This window comes from Myotis davidii, unplaced genomic scaffold (assembly GCF_000327345.1).
Source record: "Myotis davidii unplaced genomic scaffold, ASM32734v1 scaffold1494, whole genome shotgun sequence".
Taxonomy (NCBI): domain Eukaryota; kingdom Metazoa; phylum Chordata; class Mammalia; order Chiroptera; family Vespertilionidae; genus Myotis; species Myotis davidii.
The window spans coordinates 733,416-751,045 of record NW_006286246.1 but is presented as its reverse complement, the minus strand read 5'-3'; the positions used below and the strand labels follow the sequence as shown (position 1 = coordinate 751,045).

Genomic DNA, 17,630 nt, shown 5'->3' with positions numbered 1-17,630 from the left:
AGAGGTGCAGCAAGTGCTGTCAAAACAAAGCTTGACAGAGTTCTCAGGTCCATGTAATTAAGTAGATTCGAAACTCTCGAGAACACTGTAAACATCTTGACCACGCCCTTGCTTTGCCTCGTGGGATCTGACTATAAAATAAAGACTCAGCTTGCAGGCTGTGTCCCTGTCTTTCCATCTGAGAACAGTGTCCAACCTGGCCCCAGCTATATTCTCTTGTCTGTTTTCTTTAATCCTTTACCACCAACCCTCAGGTTCACCGCTGACCATGCTGGACGCGGTTCATTTTACGTCATATATTTTACCACAACAAAATGACAATATTCAAAATATAATTGATCTTTGCCACCCTCCGAAAAAAAAAGTAGGAAAGAATAGAATAGTAATTTAACATGTCTTTCAGAACACCCAAGCTTATGTTTCCTGTCAAAACTGCCCTCATGTGGCGATGGCCATGTTGGGGTTCTGTGGGACCCTCCCAGAAGCTCGAAGGTAGGTCTGGCTGCAGGCAATGCTTCCTGTCAGTACTTCATTTCAAATATATATGGGAATATTTTCTTTAAGGACAATGTTTGTAACAACTGCTGGACCTAAGGGTGGGGTAATTCCATCTTCTTTTTCCCACCTCGGGGTCCTTGTGTGAGATTTGGGACAGCGTCTTACCCTGAACGTCTGTTCCATCTTCTCCCTGTGGGAAGCCTGGTCCAGGGTGCCATCCGTCTGACTCCTCTTCAGGCCAGTGGTGATGTCGGGGACATTGCTGAAATCTGTCGGAAAGTGACAAACACATCTGTGAGTTTGGCCACCTGCACAGAATAGCCATGACTGGCCTAAAGGCTCAGATAGCGAAAGAAGGAAAGAAAAAAAAATAACTAACAACCTAGAAGGCAGACCACAGCGCTCCTTATGACACTGAAGTTACAATTCACACATAGCTGGTCTGAAACAGCACTAACTGAAGAAGCAACATTTGTCTGTTTTGGTCAAAGGAGATCAATGACCAATCCAAACTATGGCTTAAACACCACGTCACTCTCCTCATTTGTGTGCAAACTGTACTTCACTAAACTCTGATCCTGCGTAATTTATTTGGACCAAAAATCAAAAGCAGTGACCACTGTTGGCACTTGCCTATTTTTGGCTGAGGGCAAATCACCAGGGATGTCTTGGAACACCAAGGATGCAATATCATAGATTCTTATTACAACCCACAACGTGCTCATTTGCAAGTATAATTCTTCTTTTTCTGGCATCAACACAATTTCATCCTAAATTGAAAGTCCCAAGAGGGAGAGGAAACTTTGTTAACTTCCAGGGGAAGGATTAAGACATAGTATAAAAGGTTAAGTAGAGAGCATGTGGTTTTCCAACCTACAACTCTACCGTTACATACATGCCACCTCAACAGTTCTCCCCAGTGGTTCTCAAAATGACACATTCAAGACAGACGGAAAGGCATGCCTCTATCAGAATATAACACAGATTTCCATTCTAACTCTGGTATGTGGGAGACTGTCCCCTCAAGTAGGTGAAGCCAGGTGGTTTTGGATCCCAGTCAGCCACAACAGGAAGTGATCATGCCTGTCTGAGTTAATGGAGGCTGAAAAGCCAGGGACAGACATTGGCCAACTCTTCAGCCTGGTGAGGGCAGGGACAATGGCCCGTGGGAGAACTTTAGCAGCTGTGGGAGCCCGAGGAGGTTGATGGAACTCACGGATGGAGAGATGGTCCACACACACAGAGCACACGACCTAGTGGAGGAATCGAATCTGCCCTGCTGCTGCCTGCGCCTTGTGGGCGAAAAGCTCCAGCATTTCCAATACCAAGGGCAGGAAGCAGGCCGCACACGGGTGCACTGACGTGTGGGGATTTCTACAGCACCTGCCACATGTCAGGTGTGTACTAGGAGGTGGCCAAAGACTACGGAGACCTGAAGGTCTCACCTGCTGGGAGCCGGTCCATCCTTGCTGTTTCAAGGGACCTGGCATATATGGCATACTGTTCTTAATATGTTTGCTCACCTTCTTGGCACTATGTTTTAACCAAGGTCACCTCTCTGAGAAAGGTTGTTTCCCCAGGTAGGGATTTTCCTCTGAAGTTAGGGCGGGAATAAAACCTCTTAACTAAGTGCCAGGCAGGTAATTAATCACTTTAACTATGAACAATCCTGCTTAAGCTACATAATCTTTACTCCCTGGAATGGAGACAAGAAACGCCCTAACCTTTGGGCTAGAGATTGATAGGATTGGAATCAACTGGTATAAATACAGATGTAACAAGACAACAGGAGACAGAACTTACACAGAACTTGGCTGGAGATTGTGGCTAGAGATCCTGGCAAGGCTGCTGATCAAATGAACACTGTCTCCGAGTCTTTCCTTCTTCGCCGACTCCGTCCACACCTTTGGGGACTCCTGGACCTGCTGGGGTTGGACCCCAGCACTCACCAATGCCTCGGGCAGAGGGAGCTGGGAGCCTGCACAAACTAGATGATGCTGGGAAATAACATGGTGATGTAGAAAACAGGTGCCCTGTGAATTCTGAGTCTTTGGAACCTAAGTGCTGAAAATCCCCTTTTTACCTCTGACAAAGGCAGGATGTTTAACAGGTAACAGACATCTGATGCCCTTCCTGTCAAAACCCGGCCCACCCAGGAAGAAGGGCTTCACTGGGAAACACCGGGGCTCCCTGTGGGCCCTCCCTGAGGATGCATCACGGGAACCACCTCCCCGCGAGGCCGGAGGCTCTGGGACCCAAGAGGAGGCGGCAGCGCTAGGGGTTCCACCACCCACTGCCACGGAGACTGAGGGCATCTGGGCATACCCCGTCTCCGTGGTGACTGACTCCTTTCCCAGCCCGCCAGCAATGCCCGAGGCCGAGCTCAGGAGAAGCTGAGCTTGAGGTGCCCAGGGCTGTGGATCCCAGTTCCCGGAGCCTCCAAGTTCACCAGGACCTCTACCCCGCGAGGAGGATGTGTCCTCAGCACTCTCCGGGGGAGAAACGAGAACGGAGTAAGTGCTGGGAGAACAGCAGTGTCTTTAAGAAGCGGGGGGCCGGTGACCGTGGATGCTCATGTGGCAAGCTGCTTTAGACAGGCACCACCTCCTGTCCTGTGTGCAGCCCCCACTCCGCTCCACCCTCATCCCAGGCGCCAGCTGGGCCGGCGGGGAGATAGCCTCCCTCCCAGCCAAACACCGGCTTCCCCTGGGGGAGCCTCTGGTGCGCGGGTCCCCCAGGACACGGGTTAGGGCGCTTGATCCGCAGGTCACAGTAAGCACGGGCTTCCCACCCGCCCCAAGGTCATGCTCCACGACAGACGCCCAGGCTGGCTCAGGAGTCTGCAGCCAGCCTGATTGTAAATAATGAAAAAACTGTAAAATCAAGTCAAGGCATCTGTTTCTATCCAGAAAATACGCCCTTTTGTCTTATCTTATTGCTGGGGAAGTGAACAATTCGGGGTCCAGCAAGAGCTTCTGCTCAGCAGCTCGGCGCCTCCATGTGGACCAACTCGTTCAATAACTTATTCCCTCCTCAGAAGGTACCGAGCACCCCCCTCTGCCCCCCTCCCCAAGGCCAGGTGAAACCAGGTGCCAAAAACCACATTTTGGAGAGTGACGACAAGCCAGGCGGCTGCCCGGGAAGGTGGCTGTCTCCCGCACTCCTACTCACCCTGCGGCGCCCTGGGAAACAGGAGGCTTCAGGTATGAGACGCCTCACAATGCAGCGCCTCCCTGCTCTTTGCCACTACAGCGCCCACGCGTGTCCCTCGCGGCCAGGCAGCCTGCAACCCCAATTCCTTTACAATTAAAGGGCAAAACCTGTGTTCAAGTAACATCCTGGGTTTCAACTTAAAAATAGAAACACCGGGAAATGCTGCAGCTAAGGCTGCCTCGCCCACACCGCACATAATGTGAATTCAAAGTTTACATCTCCATCTCTTCCAAAGCCAGCCTTGCCCGTGAACACACGGGAGTGGGGGCTCTGCCACTCACCTCTCCCACCACACCCCCTGGCATGGGCACGGGAGCACCAGCTGGAGGGGCCACCGGGATGTGCACGAGGGGGAAGTCTTTGGGACAGGGGGCACTGGATGGAGGGCCTGGGAGAGGGCTCGGCACGGGGTGGTGCCTGCTGGCCTCCTGCCGGCTGCTCGCTCCTGGGCTCTCACTCCGCCCCGCAGGCAGCGCCAGTGTTTGCCTCCTCCTGCTGATGCGACCCTTCGATCCCAGTCTCTTTGGCTGCCTCCGCCTACACACCAGGTAGCCAGGGAGAAGCAAGCTCTTCCCAGGCCCCAGACACCACCCAGGTGGCTGCTGGGAGGACACCAGGCAGCTTGGTCACAAGGAGGGAGCCGACCTGCGGAGCACAGGCAGCTGGTCCCCTGAAAAGAAGGTGGGGAACCCCTACTATCGTCCCAGAATGGCTCCTGGGGACGCACAGACAGCAACGATAGGAGGAACTGAGCTGAAATCTCAAGAAGACCCAAAAAAGAAGCCGAAAGAACATCTGTTTTCGCCTCTGCAGTCCAATAAGACTCTTTGTGGGGAATCAGTGATGGTAGTGAGAGCGTCAGGGAAACTGCGTCAGCCTGGGACTGAGGATTCCTTTGAAGTAAAAAGACGGCAGTGAGGATGGAGATGATGTTTAAGCGATGCTTTTCGTGCTTCAGAGCATGCACGCAGCATAGTAATTCCCAGTGGGATCCAAAGCCCCCTCTTTGATAATAAATACTTTATTGTCCTGAAGTACAATTCATCTTAATATAATCCACCTCCATGCACACCTTCACTGAAAGCAATAATAGCAACACAAAAAGAAAAATGAATGAAGAATAATTTCAACAATTGTGATTTGGGTAAATCGAAGTCGCCAGTGTAAGGATTCAGCATTTTGTAGGTACAAAATGATGATTTTTTCCATTCTCCAAGCTTCACCCACTATTATAAAATCCTCACAAGGCAGTTTATCATGGCCCCAAGAGCACATTGAGCAATGAGTTCATTTGCACAGAAGAGCTTAAAATGGCCCGACTTTTAAATTAAAATTTGCAAACTTTGTATAACAATTATTAGTTTTAATTAACTCAGATTGCCCTGAATTTTTCTCATGCTTTTACTTAAAAAAAACCCGCAGTGGTTTGCGAGGTCTTTCATTAATCACACTTGCTGTGCTCTGTCATCCAGGCAAATAGTACTCCTCACCAGGCAGCGAGACAAAATGAAAATACAACCGATTAAAGAAAATAATAGAAACAGATGGACTGTTCGGCAAGAGGGGAAAAAATAACTTTGGGTTGACTACATGCGAAAGCCAGTCAATTCCAAAACCATACCATTCACAAAGAGACCACCCTAATTATTAGGTGCTACTGACATAAACGTTAACCTACATTTCTGAAGATAACGGATCCACAATTGCTTTACTGTTACATTACTCTTGTGTCAAAGAAAGTCAAGGGGCAGCTTGAATGTCATTGTCAAAGCTTGCAGAGAACTAAATTCCATCACAGCATAAATACCATGCCAGGAAAATGTAAATTTCATAAATCTCCCAGGTCCACTGAACCTGTGGTCACAGCCAATCGGTGATGTTCTTGACAAGGCAATATCTCTGATGATGAATAGAGAGAAGTAAATACCATAGTAAATGTTTCCTAATAGCAGGCTGCCACGATTTGATTCAATTATCTTGCGCGAAACACCCTCAGAGTCTGCAAGGATACGCAGAGGCACAGGAATATGGCAGGCAATTTCAGGGTCGGAACATGCTGCAGGCCAGCCACCTCCGTGTTAACTGCCACCTTGGGGAGGAAGAGGCCTTCTCAGAAGCGGGGTGCAGGGAGATGGCTGAGCCCCCATTCTCCTTGTCTGGCCGTCTGGCCGGGCTTTGCCTGTGACAGAGGAACGCGCTTAGCCACAGAAAGAGGGCGTCATCGGGGTCTCTGATGAAACCCACAAGGTCAATGGTAAAAGGGATCTACAGCCAAAGTTTCGATTCTGCCAGAGCTGATTACCGCCACAGCTGGGAGGACCCACCAGACGCCACACTTAATTACAACCAGGGGCACGTGACAGACACCACTGTATTTCAGACAGGTAGAGAACGCTAATCAAGTCAAGTTTAAGTTCCAAACCCTTACAAACTTCTTGGAGTTGGAGTTCTATTCGAGCCTAGAAAAAACCTAAAGAAAGTACACAAGATTTCTATGCTGTAGAAGAAAGAAAACTTGAGTGACACCCCCTTTCAGGAAGTGCCATTGTCCTGTGGGATTTTAAAAGGTCAAATTCAGCCATGAGGAGGAATGAGGTACTGGCTCATGCTACCACACTGATGAGCCCAGAAAACATTACGCTAAAGGAAAGAAGCCATCCCGGCCAGTGTAGCTCAGTGGCTGAGTGTCAACCCATGAACCAGATGGTCACTGGTTCGATTCCGGGTCAGGTTACATGCCTGGGTTGCAAACTGGATCCCCAGTAGGCAGCCGATCAATGATTATCTAATCATGGATGTTTCTTTCTCCCTCCACTCTCCCTTCCTCTCTGAAATCAATAATATATATATTAGATATATAATATATATACTTAAAAGAAAAAAAGAAGCCAGACACAAAAGACCATATGGTGTGGTTCCCTATCCACATATGAAATATCCAGATTAGGTGCATCCACAGGAACAGACAGGAGAGTAGCGGCTGTCAGAGCCCGGGGGCTGCGGGGATTCGGGGTGACCGCTGATGAGTACCGAGTTTCTTTTTGAGGTGATGAAATGTTCTGCAATTAGAGAGCGGTGATAGTTTCGCACCTTTGTGAATAGACTAAAACCCATTGAATTGTACACTTTAATGAATGTAATGGCATGTGAGTTATCCTCAGGTGTTTTTTAAAGATAAGAATGTTAATGTAGATTTTACAGGAGAGAAATGAGAGTTACAGTGAAACTCCACCACCAGTGGATTCCAAAGGACCAAGTGACACACAATATATGGTCACGTTACCTCAAGATTAATGAAAGTCTGTGTGAATGATATTAAAAAGGTGCTCGAACAAAGATAGTAAAACTACTACTAAACTCCGACCTTTCCCTGAACGGAGAAAACCCCACATGATCATGAGGCCACGGTTTCTGCTCGCGCCCCAGCCCTCGATGGGAACCCAATAAGACTGGGCCTTCATCGATCTAGTTACGCCTGAATCTGTTTCACTGCAGAGAATATCATCATTGGATTTTACTCTCAGTGTGTTAATACTGAACTTTTTAAAAGAAAAAAAACAAAGTGGTTAAAATCCAGACATGTTCCCCTACGCGAAGGGAAAAACAAGAAGACAACAGTTCTCGCCCTCTTTACAATCACCACGACCTTGTCCACGTGCCTTGGTTTACCCAGCTGTGAAAGTCACCATGACCTTGTCCACATGCCTTGGTGTACCCAGCTGTGAAAGTCAAATGATAATAACACCTCCGGCCCACCAGGGTGGTGTAGGGGTAATTCGTGGTTTTAAGGCTCGCTGTGATCTTTAGGTTTGACACAGCCTGCTATTATTACGAAGCCTTAACTAACTCTCTGCAGGGCAGTCAAGACCTGGTTCTATTTAAAGGGGCCAGGAGATTTGTCACAAAATGGAAAGCTCCCTCCACTGCTGTTTTCCCTTCACAGACTATTGTAAGAAATACACATCCCTACAGCCATTAAAGTGTTGCTTTAATCATATTAAATAACTAAACTTGAGAGAAAGGAAAAATGCTTAACTGTCTTGCCCAGTCCTTCGTTTTAAGAGTTAAGGAAATAGAAGTTCGAGGAACTTGTTCAAGGTCAAGCAAGAGGCCCGGAATCCAGGTCGCCTTCCTCCAGATCCACAGACATTCATTACGTCACAACGCAGCAAACAGAACTCAACACCCATCTCACATCAGCGCTGCCCTACGCTGGTCCTGCAGAAATTACTGCTCTTTTTCAGCTGTCGTTTGGGTTTGCCGGCCACAATACCCCGTGCCATAGGCACTGATCAGCCATGAAAGCTGCAGAGCAGCACAGATGAGGGATGTGAACTGGGCCCCGTGTTCTCCCAGGACACAGCCAGATGCTGGGGCTGGGTTTATGGTTTCAGCCCAGCAGTGTCAGGGGCCACCCAGCGTCCCCACAGGCGTGCAAGTCCCAGCACAATTCCCTTGCGGCCAGAGTTACAAAGAAGGGATCTGGGAAGCTCCAAGGGTTCTTTTAACCCCCCTCCCCACCAGTCCCCTCTCAGGAACAGCACCTTAACATCCAGTTAAGAGACGCCTAACAACCTTCCCTCCATTCAGTTGGTATTTGAGTGACTTGCCTGCAATTCGCCAAGAGCTGTGTCAGCTGCTGTGTCTTATGCACCTTTGTATTCCTCACGTCCCTGCTTTTCAAGGGATTTTCAACCTAATAGGTCAATTATGACAAACACACAGAGTGATACTCCCAGGCACTGAGTCTTAACTTCTGTATCCGGTACACAAACAAAAGGTTTTGAGTTCAAAAGAGGAAGAACTCAAGATCACCCCAAGGTGACATGCAGGCAGCCCTACTTCTGGAATGCAGTCCTAACAGAGAAATTGAGTTCATAGGTTCTGTGGAGACTTCTATTCCCAGAGATCTAAGCAAATTATAAAATTTCTACTTGCGCCTCATCTTTTAAACACACCTGACACCTCTGAATCGTCTCCTCCTCCTCCGCAGTGAACACATGTTGACCTGTTGAAGATCAGAGACCATCCACACGGTGACCATTCACACGGCGCTGGCTGGGGCGCACCTGACCCCAGGCATTTACAGGTCATAGGTATTAAGCTTATGAAACCTAGGCCTCTTATCAACATCGCCAGCCCCCTTTTCTTCCTCAGTCTTTTTTATAAAATAAACATAATTTTGCCAATACTACCCCATGCAAAGATGCCCAAACTTCTCAGAAGCGTGATGTGCCAATTTGTCAACTGAAACATGAGTTGGAATTAGATCCACAATAACCAGAATTGGAAAGGCGAGTGTAGAGAAGTTGAGAATAGAATGTCTTTCTGTTTAGACACTTCCCAGTGCTTCCCTGGGAATTCCAGGTTCCGGGGGGAGCCCACTGGGAGAGTTTAGAAGGAAGGGCATTCTGTAAACTGTGCCATGTAGTCCAGTGTCACCCGCCCTCCAGGGGTAGCCATCAGGGCTCCTTGAGGAAGACACAAAATAATTCCACTAACAATTTCCAATGTCTCTTTCCAAATACTAGCACGTTTGCCCAGAGCTACTGACAAGTAACAAAATTGGGTCATTTGAACTTTGTCATCTTCTCCCATAAACATGTGAAAGACGTTAATGGCCCAAAAACAAAAGAAGGGATAACAGATCAAAGGCTTTATGTGGGAATGGACACTTTATAAATGGCTAATCAGAGCTGAGCCCTGTAGGATCAGAAATAAATGTATAAGATGCCACAAATCATAACTGAAAGGTCTGAGATGAGAGCAATTGATTTGCTGTACTAGTGTTTTAAACATGATTGATTTCTTCTATAAACAAACACGTTTTGGCCTTACACTTAGTGGAAATCTTTAGAATAGGCGATTTGTCATTCAGATCCCCTCTCTTTACCTTTACGTTGTTAATTTTGATGGATTTTTGCATAAGCCTTTTAAAAACCATTTTGGAAGCAGGTGGAATATTCATTATACAGCTAGGAGCTTAACACAGTGTTCCAGAACGAACTCCAGGTCCCCCGCAGAGCTGCCCCCGGACAGCCTCCCCTTGTAGAAGGCAACTCCATCCTCCAGTTGCTCAGCCAAACCAGGGAGCCGTCCTTGCCTCCTGTCTCCTCACGCCCACACTGACCTCTGAGCAAGTCCTGAAGCGCTGCCTCCACCGAGAGCAAAGCCAGCATCGCCTCTCGCCCGGATCCTTGCTGCAAACGCCTGTCCCACCCCTGGCCTCCTGCAGTCTCTTCTCAACCGTGACACGTTCAAAACACTGGTCAGCTCTTGCCACTGCTCTGCTCAGTGCACGGGAGGGTCCTCCTGTCCTCAGAGGAAACATCAGACTTTTCACCTCTAAAGCCCTCCCTACTCGCGCCTCACCGGTCCTCTCAGGTCTCCTCTCCAGGCACCTGGGCCATTTGCTGAGCCTTAAACTTGCCACTTACGTCTCTGTCTCAGGGCACTTGTCACAGTGCCCTCTGCCTGGAAAGCTTTGCTTCCATGTCCACATGGCCCATCCCCACCTCCGTCACTGCCTCATCCTCACTGGCAACCACTGGTGCCCCTTCCACAGCGGCAACCTGCCCGTCTCTACTCTGCGTGATCTATCCCCTGTGCACCTGCAGCTCAGGTCAAATGCTCTGGCTCTGAGTTGTCTCTTCCAGAAACTTCTCTCCCTGCTGGCCCCTGTTGCTCTAAATCAACAGGAAAATCAGTGGAGTGCTACCTCCAGGCTGGATCTTTTCTTCTTCGTATTGGAAAGTATTGTTTGCAAATCATGAATTATTATTTACAAGCGTGTCACTGTTCCCACTCACTATAAACATCGAGAAAATGATGTCTACTTCACCTTCATGTGCCTGCAACACTTAACAACATGCAATTGTGTGCTTTGTTAAATTAATCAAGTGAATAAATAAATGAATGAGAATGAGAAAAAGGAAACCAAATGCCCCAACAATGCTAAATTTTATTAAGGGAATGGGGTCCAAGGACTGTCATTCCCTCCACTGCAAACAGAAGACATGCTCATGTCCATGGATGAGAGTGAAAACTATAAGACACTCAGAATTCTGAAGCCCAAGTTCTCTGTGTTCTGGTAAAACTAGTATTTCCCAATCGGATCTTTAAAAAGATTTCTAAATACACCAGCCATCTTTAGGAACTCTAATTATGTTTTTACATCTGGGCCTCTGGGGTGTCAGCCAGACAGACCCAGTCAGAGCAGTTTTTATGCTCAAGCAGCGCATTCTCTGAGCTCAGCGTTTAGTCATCCTACACCCGGCGATGGGCGGCAAAATGCCCTCGCTCTCATAAACAGGAAATAAGGGGGTTGGCCACATCAGAGCCGGCTCTATAATTCTTCCCCTGGTGCAAAGGTGTATAATGGACACATACATTCGCAGCAGCAATTCATTCCAAAGAGCAAATTTGCATCTAAGTGGCTTCTGGTAGCTGGAGACTCCACACTACTCATACCTCAATTTGGAAAGGGAGTGATTCAAAGTGGGGCGAGGGATTAAAAAAAGAACCCCAGGATGCAATTACCTCCTCATCTGGTAAGCATCTGCTGAGTTGATGGTGTCTAAATGGCAGAAGGAACATAGAGGCCTTTTCTAGTTTGTCTCCTGTTAAATAAATCCCCGCCCTTAACAATGCAGGATTAATAGCTGTTGATAGATGGAAAATACATTAATGCCACAGCAAGTTCAGTGCTTACATAAAGACTGTGTTCAGGAACTGCATGCCCGATGAAAGTCTTAAAAGCTGTTGGAATTTTTCAAACGATGGCATATATTAGAGAAGGGATTTTCCTACTTAAATCACAAAAACATCATTAATAGGAACCCAGTATAAACAGGGCTGGCGCGGCCAATCCCTTCAATGGTGGCTTTGTTGGCTTAAAAATAACACCGGGCTCTTGGGGGAATTCCAGTGGTAAAATTAATTCTCTCTATAAAAAGTCTTTACAGATGATATTTCCGCTCAAGTCAAAGACAGCCCATGGACATTTCCTCTCTTTCTACGGTGGATCACGAAGACAGAAATTCAAACCCTGGACCACGAGAATCAAAGGGCCATTCATGTCCAAGGAAACAAAGGAACCTAATATTGAGCTCTCATCAATTCCCTATGTATTTCTTGTCTGTTCTGCTCTTCACAGAGAATCATGGGAGTATCACTGCAAAGCCACTCTTCAGAGCATCATGGGAGTATCACTGAAAAACCACTCTTCACAGAGCATCATGGGAGTATCATAGCAAAGCCACTCTTCACAGAGCATCATGGGAGCATCACCGCAAGGCTGGTGACTGCTGGAAGGTCTTCGCTCCTCCGTGCCCTCAACATGCCGATGGGACAGTGTGTCCTGATGAACAAGATGTGAGCTAACAAGTCAAGTGGCTGCCTCCCGAGCACACGCAGGCGGGCAGCATTGGAAGTCTGGGGCCAATAACCCGATTCAGAGAAGAGCAACACCTAAGCACAACAGCTGTGCTTTCCCGGAAACTAGACACATGTCATCTCATTTAATCCTCACCGCCTTGGCACAGGCGTGACAGAAAATGCTCCGGTTCAGACCAGTGCGAGCTCGCGCTGCTTAACATCAAATGGGGCTCAATTCCAGGGGCCACCTGAAGAACTGTCCCAGGAGGGGACAGGCTGCTGGGGTGCACTCACCCACGCTCAGGCCTCTCTGCTTGAGGGCTGCCCCCAAACTCTCACAACCTGGAAAGGTCAAGCCAGGACCGGAACCCAGGTCGGACTGCCTGCTCGTCACCACACCCCTGTCTTGGTGTCAACAGGCCTCTCATGTAATCGCGGTATTAGGCACAATGAGAGACTTGCCCTTATTTCTCTGTTTATCTTCCATTTTCCCATCTTCCCACTCCCCGACTTCCCTTTCCCCTAACCTTCAAAATGGACAGACTTCCCTCTGAGATGTTCACTCGCTGGTATTTCACTTCCTTCACGAGCTATGCAACTGCTTCAAAAAGCAAGCCAGCCATCCGTGTGTGCGGAGGGTTTGGGGAAGCAGTCGCCGTGGCTGCCTGGTTTCCGCCCCAGCCCATTGCCACGGACCGGTAGGGCCAGACAGTCTCCGCCGGGCAGGAGGGGTGGCGTGCGTTCTGGGGAGGATGAGTCACCCCACGGAGCACCAGTGTGGCCGGGAACCGGAGCGGTCAGCGGCTCGGCTCTGCCCGGGCTGCGGGCTGCGGGGAAGCCCTGCCCGGGGGGAGGGGGGGAGGGGGGGCGCGAGGATGCGGCACCGCAGCTGCATGGGGACCTGCGGGAAGAGCAGCGTGGGCCAGCACCGCCACGCTCGGAGCAGCTAAGCCATGTGCAACCACAGACACGCGCTCCTCAGGCAAGTCATCAAGGTTGAGAACATCAGATGGCTCCCCGAGGATGAGTCATGCCATCCTACCTACCAGCTTTATTCTGCTTCCTTGGGGGGAAAACGACAAGCTTAATGGACTTACTTGGTCCTTACTATTTAAAAAAGGGTAAATTTACTGATTTTGCTGCTCTCTATAGAAACTCATTCCTGCAAGCACCAAAGTGCAATGATGGCAGTGAATCTTTATGGTGATAAAACACGTAGAGAAATAACAGGCAGGGAATGCATCCCTCGAGAATAATGAGTCCAGAGAGGGGACATGCGTGTGCTACGGGGGACACGGGGCCTATCACGCAGCTGAAGGACGGCCCTCACGGAGCCAAGCAATGAATGAGTTCCGGCATAATTTCTGTCTTATGACACTCGCTTTTATACGCCCATAGTTGGCATTGAAATTGGAGTGAAGCCTCGAGAGGAGCAGAAAGCACTGTATACCCCATTGAATCCCAAATCTCACAATCTGACTTTTTTAATCCAAAACTGGCCTAATGAACTTGCTTTATAATTAATGCTAGCCTAACAACGTCTCGTTTGTGGTTTTCATTCATTTTTGGTAACCATGCAGCGATTTCAATGGGAAATCCTCTATCGTTGTTATCAAGTATAAAAACTACATCCTGTGCCTCCTGGATGAAGACGCTCGGTCCCTCGGGGAGCGCAGCGGGGGCCGCGGTCTGCAGGGTCAGCTGCAGCCCCTCATTCGCTGACTGCGCTGTGTGAGACCTGCATGAGGACAAGCTCACAAGTTCAAACCTTCCCACGACTGCCTCGTATGGAAATTTTACCTTTAGAAAAATAAACTGGCAAACAGTGTGTCACTTTTAGGCCTAAACAAACTTTTTCGTTCATGGCCTCCATTACAGGCGGGCAGTTTACTGAGAAAGTAGTACTTAACAAAAGAGGCGAAGAACTGAACTGCATCGACTCTTCTAAGGACCCAACAGATCACCGCGAAATGGTTTTGCCTTTGATTCAGCTGAATAGAAAAATCAACCTTGGTATTTCTGTTGGCTTTTGTCTGCCTCAATCACAAAGCAATTACAATGCTAAGTGTCACCCGTGACTGGTCAACGATGCTGCAATTTTAAAGAATGCTACTTTGTGCAAAATTATATTCTATTTTCATGACAAGTGTTATGATTACTAACATGCATGGAATTTTGACCAAATCTCCTTGGTTGGCATTTGTGTTCTTTTCCTAATACCATGAGAAAACACTTTTTGAACAGCTTAAATCATCTAAGTTTGCAGCAAAAGAACAGCCTACAAAGTTTAGCTGTGGATACCGGCGGTTAAGACGGAGGAGAGGCCATGCTCACCACTCGCCGTGTCCTTTTTAAAGTTGTCCAGGAACTCTTCCAGAAGCTGGGACTGGTTCGGAGGGGGGAGCAGGCCCTTCTGGTCCCCGGAGAAGAGGTCACTGTCCGACCAGGAAGGGCACAGGGTTCCCTTGGTGCCTGGCGGCCGAGCGATCAGCGTGAGCCCCACGCTCTTCTCAGAGAACAGGGCCTCCATCTGCTTCAGGTCAAGGTCGGACACAGCTTCCCCATTCAAGGTCATGATCTCGTTGCCCTTCCTCAGCCCTGGGAGGACGGGGAAACAGAGGAAGAGGAGAGAGAGCGCAAGATTACTCAGAGGAAAGATTTCAAGATGAAAGAAAGCTGCAAACACTGACTGTGTGCTCCCAGGGGCGGTTGTTCAGTTGCTACCTTCTAAGGAAGTGCCAAAATGTACTTGGACGCCACTGGTAACAAATCCCCGCTCTCTCGCGGCTGGGATCGGACGGAGTAGTTTGAAAGGGAAACGATCTGAGAGCCATTCAAATGAACCGTCCTCCTTATTTCTCTGCTGTGAAGTGCCCAGGGAAATCACACTTGTTTTATCTGTGTCTGTCTGCCTGTCTGGCCCTCACATTTTCCTCTGTCCGTCCGTGTGATACGCATGTCTGTGCTCTCTGTGTATGTACAGGGTGTCTGTCCCCCAAAAATGTATACACGGTTTAACAGCTGATTCTATGGCTTTTTCAAAATGAAAGGTATTTTAATAAACACTGCCAAAATGTACACACACATATGCCTATGTATTTGCAATGAAACTATTGAGTTTACTTTCTTTAAAATTCTAGGGAAAACCACTTTCTGGCACAACTGTAAGAAGGGACTTGCGCTATCGAGACTGCACTGCACGGGTCTGAGTGGCTGGACGGCGCCGCACGGACCTTCTCCATACGCCAGGCCGTCGGGGAGGACGTCACTGATGAAGATCCGGCTGAGATGCTGGTGCTCGTCCACCTGGGCGGTCACGGCAAACCCTGCGGACAAACACGAAAGGGAAACAAGCCTCAGCTCATCCCCCCGATCCGCTTCCCAGCTCAGCAGCGTCTTCTCCAACGTCTATTCTCACAAGCACAGCACGCAGAGAGGGTCTAAGTCACAACTATTCTGAAAGCACAAATAGCTAGCAGGATCAGAAAAAGAGGGACATGTCACATCTAAAGGTTTAATGAACACAAATACAAGCTCATTGAAAACAGGGGCCATCCATACACGCATGCTCACAGAAGCGTGGCTGACACCAGGCAAAAAGCCAAAGCAACCTGCATGTCCATCCACAGACGAATGGATACACTGCGGTGTGTCCAGGCCATGGAACATGACTCACACTTCCAAAAGGAAGCACGCTCTGATACATGCTATCACATGGACACACCTGGAGGACATTATACTGTGAAAATAAGCCAGGCTCAAAGGAATGAATAACTGTCGGAGGTACCCAAAGTGGTCAAATGTGTAGAGGCAGAAAGTATGATGGGGGCTGCCAGGGGCTGGGGGAGGGAGAAGGGGAGTTACTCTTTAATCGGTACAGAGTTCCGGTTTTGCAGGATGAAAACAGTCCTGCAGATGGATGGTGGTGATGGTTGCACAACAATGTGAATGGACACTGAACTGTCATTGTTAACCATTCTAAGAAATGATTAAGATGGCAAACGTTATGTGTACTTCACCACAATTTTAATTTTTTAATGTTTAGAACAAAAACTACTCTTAATTGAAACAAGCCAAATTCAGTTCAATGAAAAAAAATACTTGTTAAGAAATAACTGTATATGCTAGTATATGAGGCTAGGCATCTTAAGGAGGTAGGAAAATACTGGATGGATAGAGTGCTGGCCCTCAATGTGGAAACCTGTAAACAAGCCTTGGCCATGGAGACTGCCCTGCTCTCTGACTCCACGGTTGGGAGCACTTGTTGGCATGTCCGGTCCCCTAACACTGGGGGTCTCTGAGGTTCCCGTTTGCTCCTCATTCAGTCCTTCAGTCATTCAAGTGCAAAGGAGTCACAAAGAGTGATGTGGGGAGTAGAGTGAAGGCCCACACAAGCAGAGACGAAATGTTACGAGGGCTTTCAAGGAAACACCAACGTAACATTTGGTCCAACAGATTACGGAAAATAAGAAACAAAGACCAAATCATAAAAAGGAAATTTTAATGTAATAAACAGTGAGTAGAATTTGATCAGCTTGAGTCATTTTAAGAAAGATGGGTATATGGATAATACATTTAACAAAATAAATAGTCTTTCTATTGATGATAAACTAATTATTGAGTTCCTATGATAAAAGACAGAACGAAAGATAGAAATGAACTTTATACATGAGCATAGTCTATAGAGAGCTCAAAACCAGCTTAAATACAGATAAACAGAAAGGCAAGAATTACACATTTCAAAGTGATTTGGGGAGTATTGACCCTGAGTTTTTAAACTGAGGCTAAAGCAATCCAATAGGCTTCTTCAGGAAACTTAGACCTTCCATCAGTTCTTGAAGGACAGGTCTGATTTACACCCCCAGGGAGGCATGAAGAGGGGGCAGGAAGGGTTGCACTCCGGGCAGGTGAAAGTGAGCTGGGAGCAAGACCCTGGGATGAAAAGAGCTGTCACATGATCCTGAGCTGATCAGCCTAGAGCAGCACCTGGCACACAAATTCATTAAAGTGCTATTGCCACCATTTCCAATTTCTCATCAACTTTCCCATTTAGTCCTTTCAATTACTTTGGCCTCTTACCCTAGTATCAATACCTATCTTTTTAGCCTGCTAATATAAATAAAAATGAAGAAGATAAAGCAAGTTAGAAACTACTATCATAATTTCTGAAAATGAAAATTTGAGGAAAAAAAAAATTAGGTCTTAAGGTACCATGGCAAACTAGGACAGAATAGTAAGGGCGTCGCTGTGCTCACCAAAGTCAGACACACTCCCTGTCTTCGTGAGCTGCACGTCATACACATTCAGCGGAAAGACTTCTATTTCATCATAAACCTACGAAAGGTGCAAACAACAAGGCCAGGGATTGATGTCACGGAATCTTGGAAATGGATCTCGACTGTTTCCGAACCAGATGCCAAATTTAAACAGGAACCACCCCCCACCTCCAAATTACTGATTTTTTAAATTAAGAGGCCATGGATGTGGCTCCGACTTCTGGTCCTACGGCTGACTCCCGCTCACCTGTTCTTGCAGGTATTAAT

At 47.8% G+C, this 17,630-nt stretch overlaps 1 protein-coding gene across 1 annotated transcript in view; it reads right to left on the bottom strand.

The window, feature by feature from the left end:
• Window positions 1–17,630, bottom strand: part of TIAM2 (T-cell lymphoma invasion and metastasis 2) — a 96,430-nt gene that overhangs the window by 32,906 nt on the left and 45,894 nt on the right. Inside the window, exons 12-16 of the mRNA XM_006757705.2 lie at window positions 17,611–17,627; window positions 17,343–17,421; window positions 15,321–15,413; window positions 14,422–14,685; window positions 664–767 (exon numbers count right to left, since the gene is read on the bottom strand). Coding sequence (XP_006757768.1) covers window positions 664–767; window positions 14,422–14,685; window positions 15,321–15,413; window positions 17,343–17,421; window positions 17,611–17,627 — 557 coding nt within the window. The remainder of the gene's footprint in view (window positions 1–663; window positions 768–14,421; window positions 14,686–15,320; window positions 15,414–17,342; window positions 17,422–17,610; window positions 17,628–17,630) is intronic.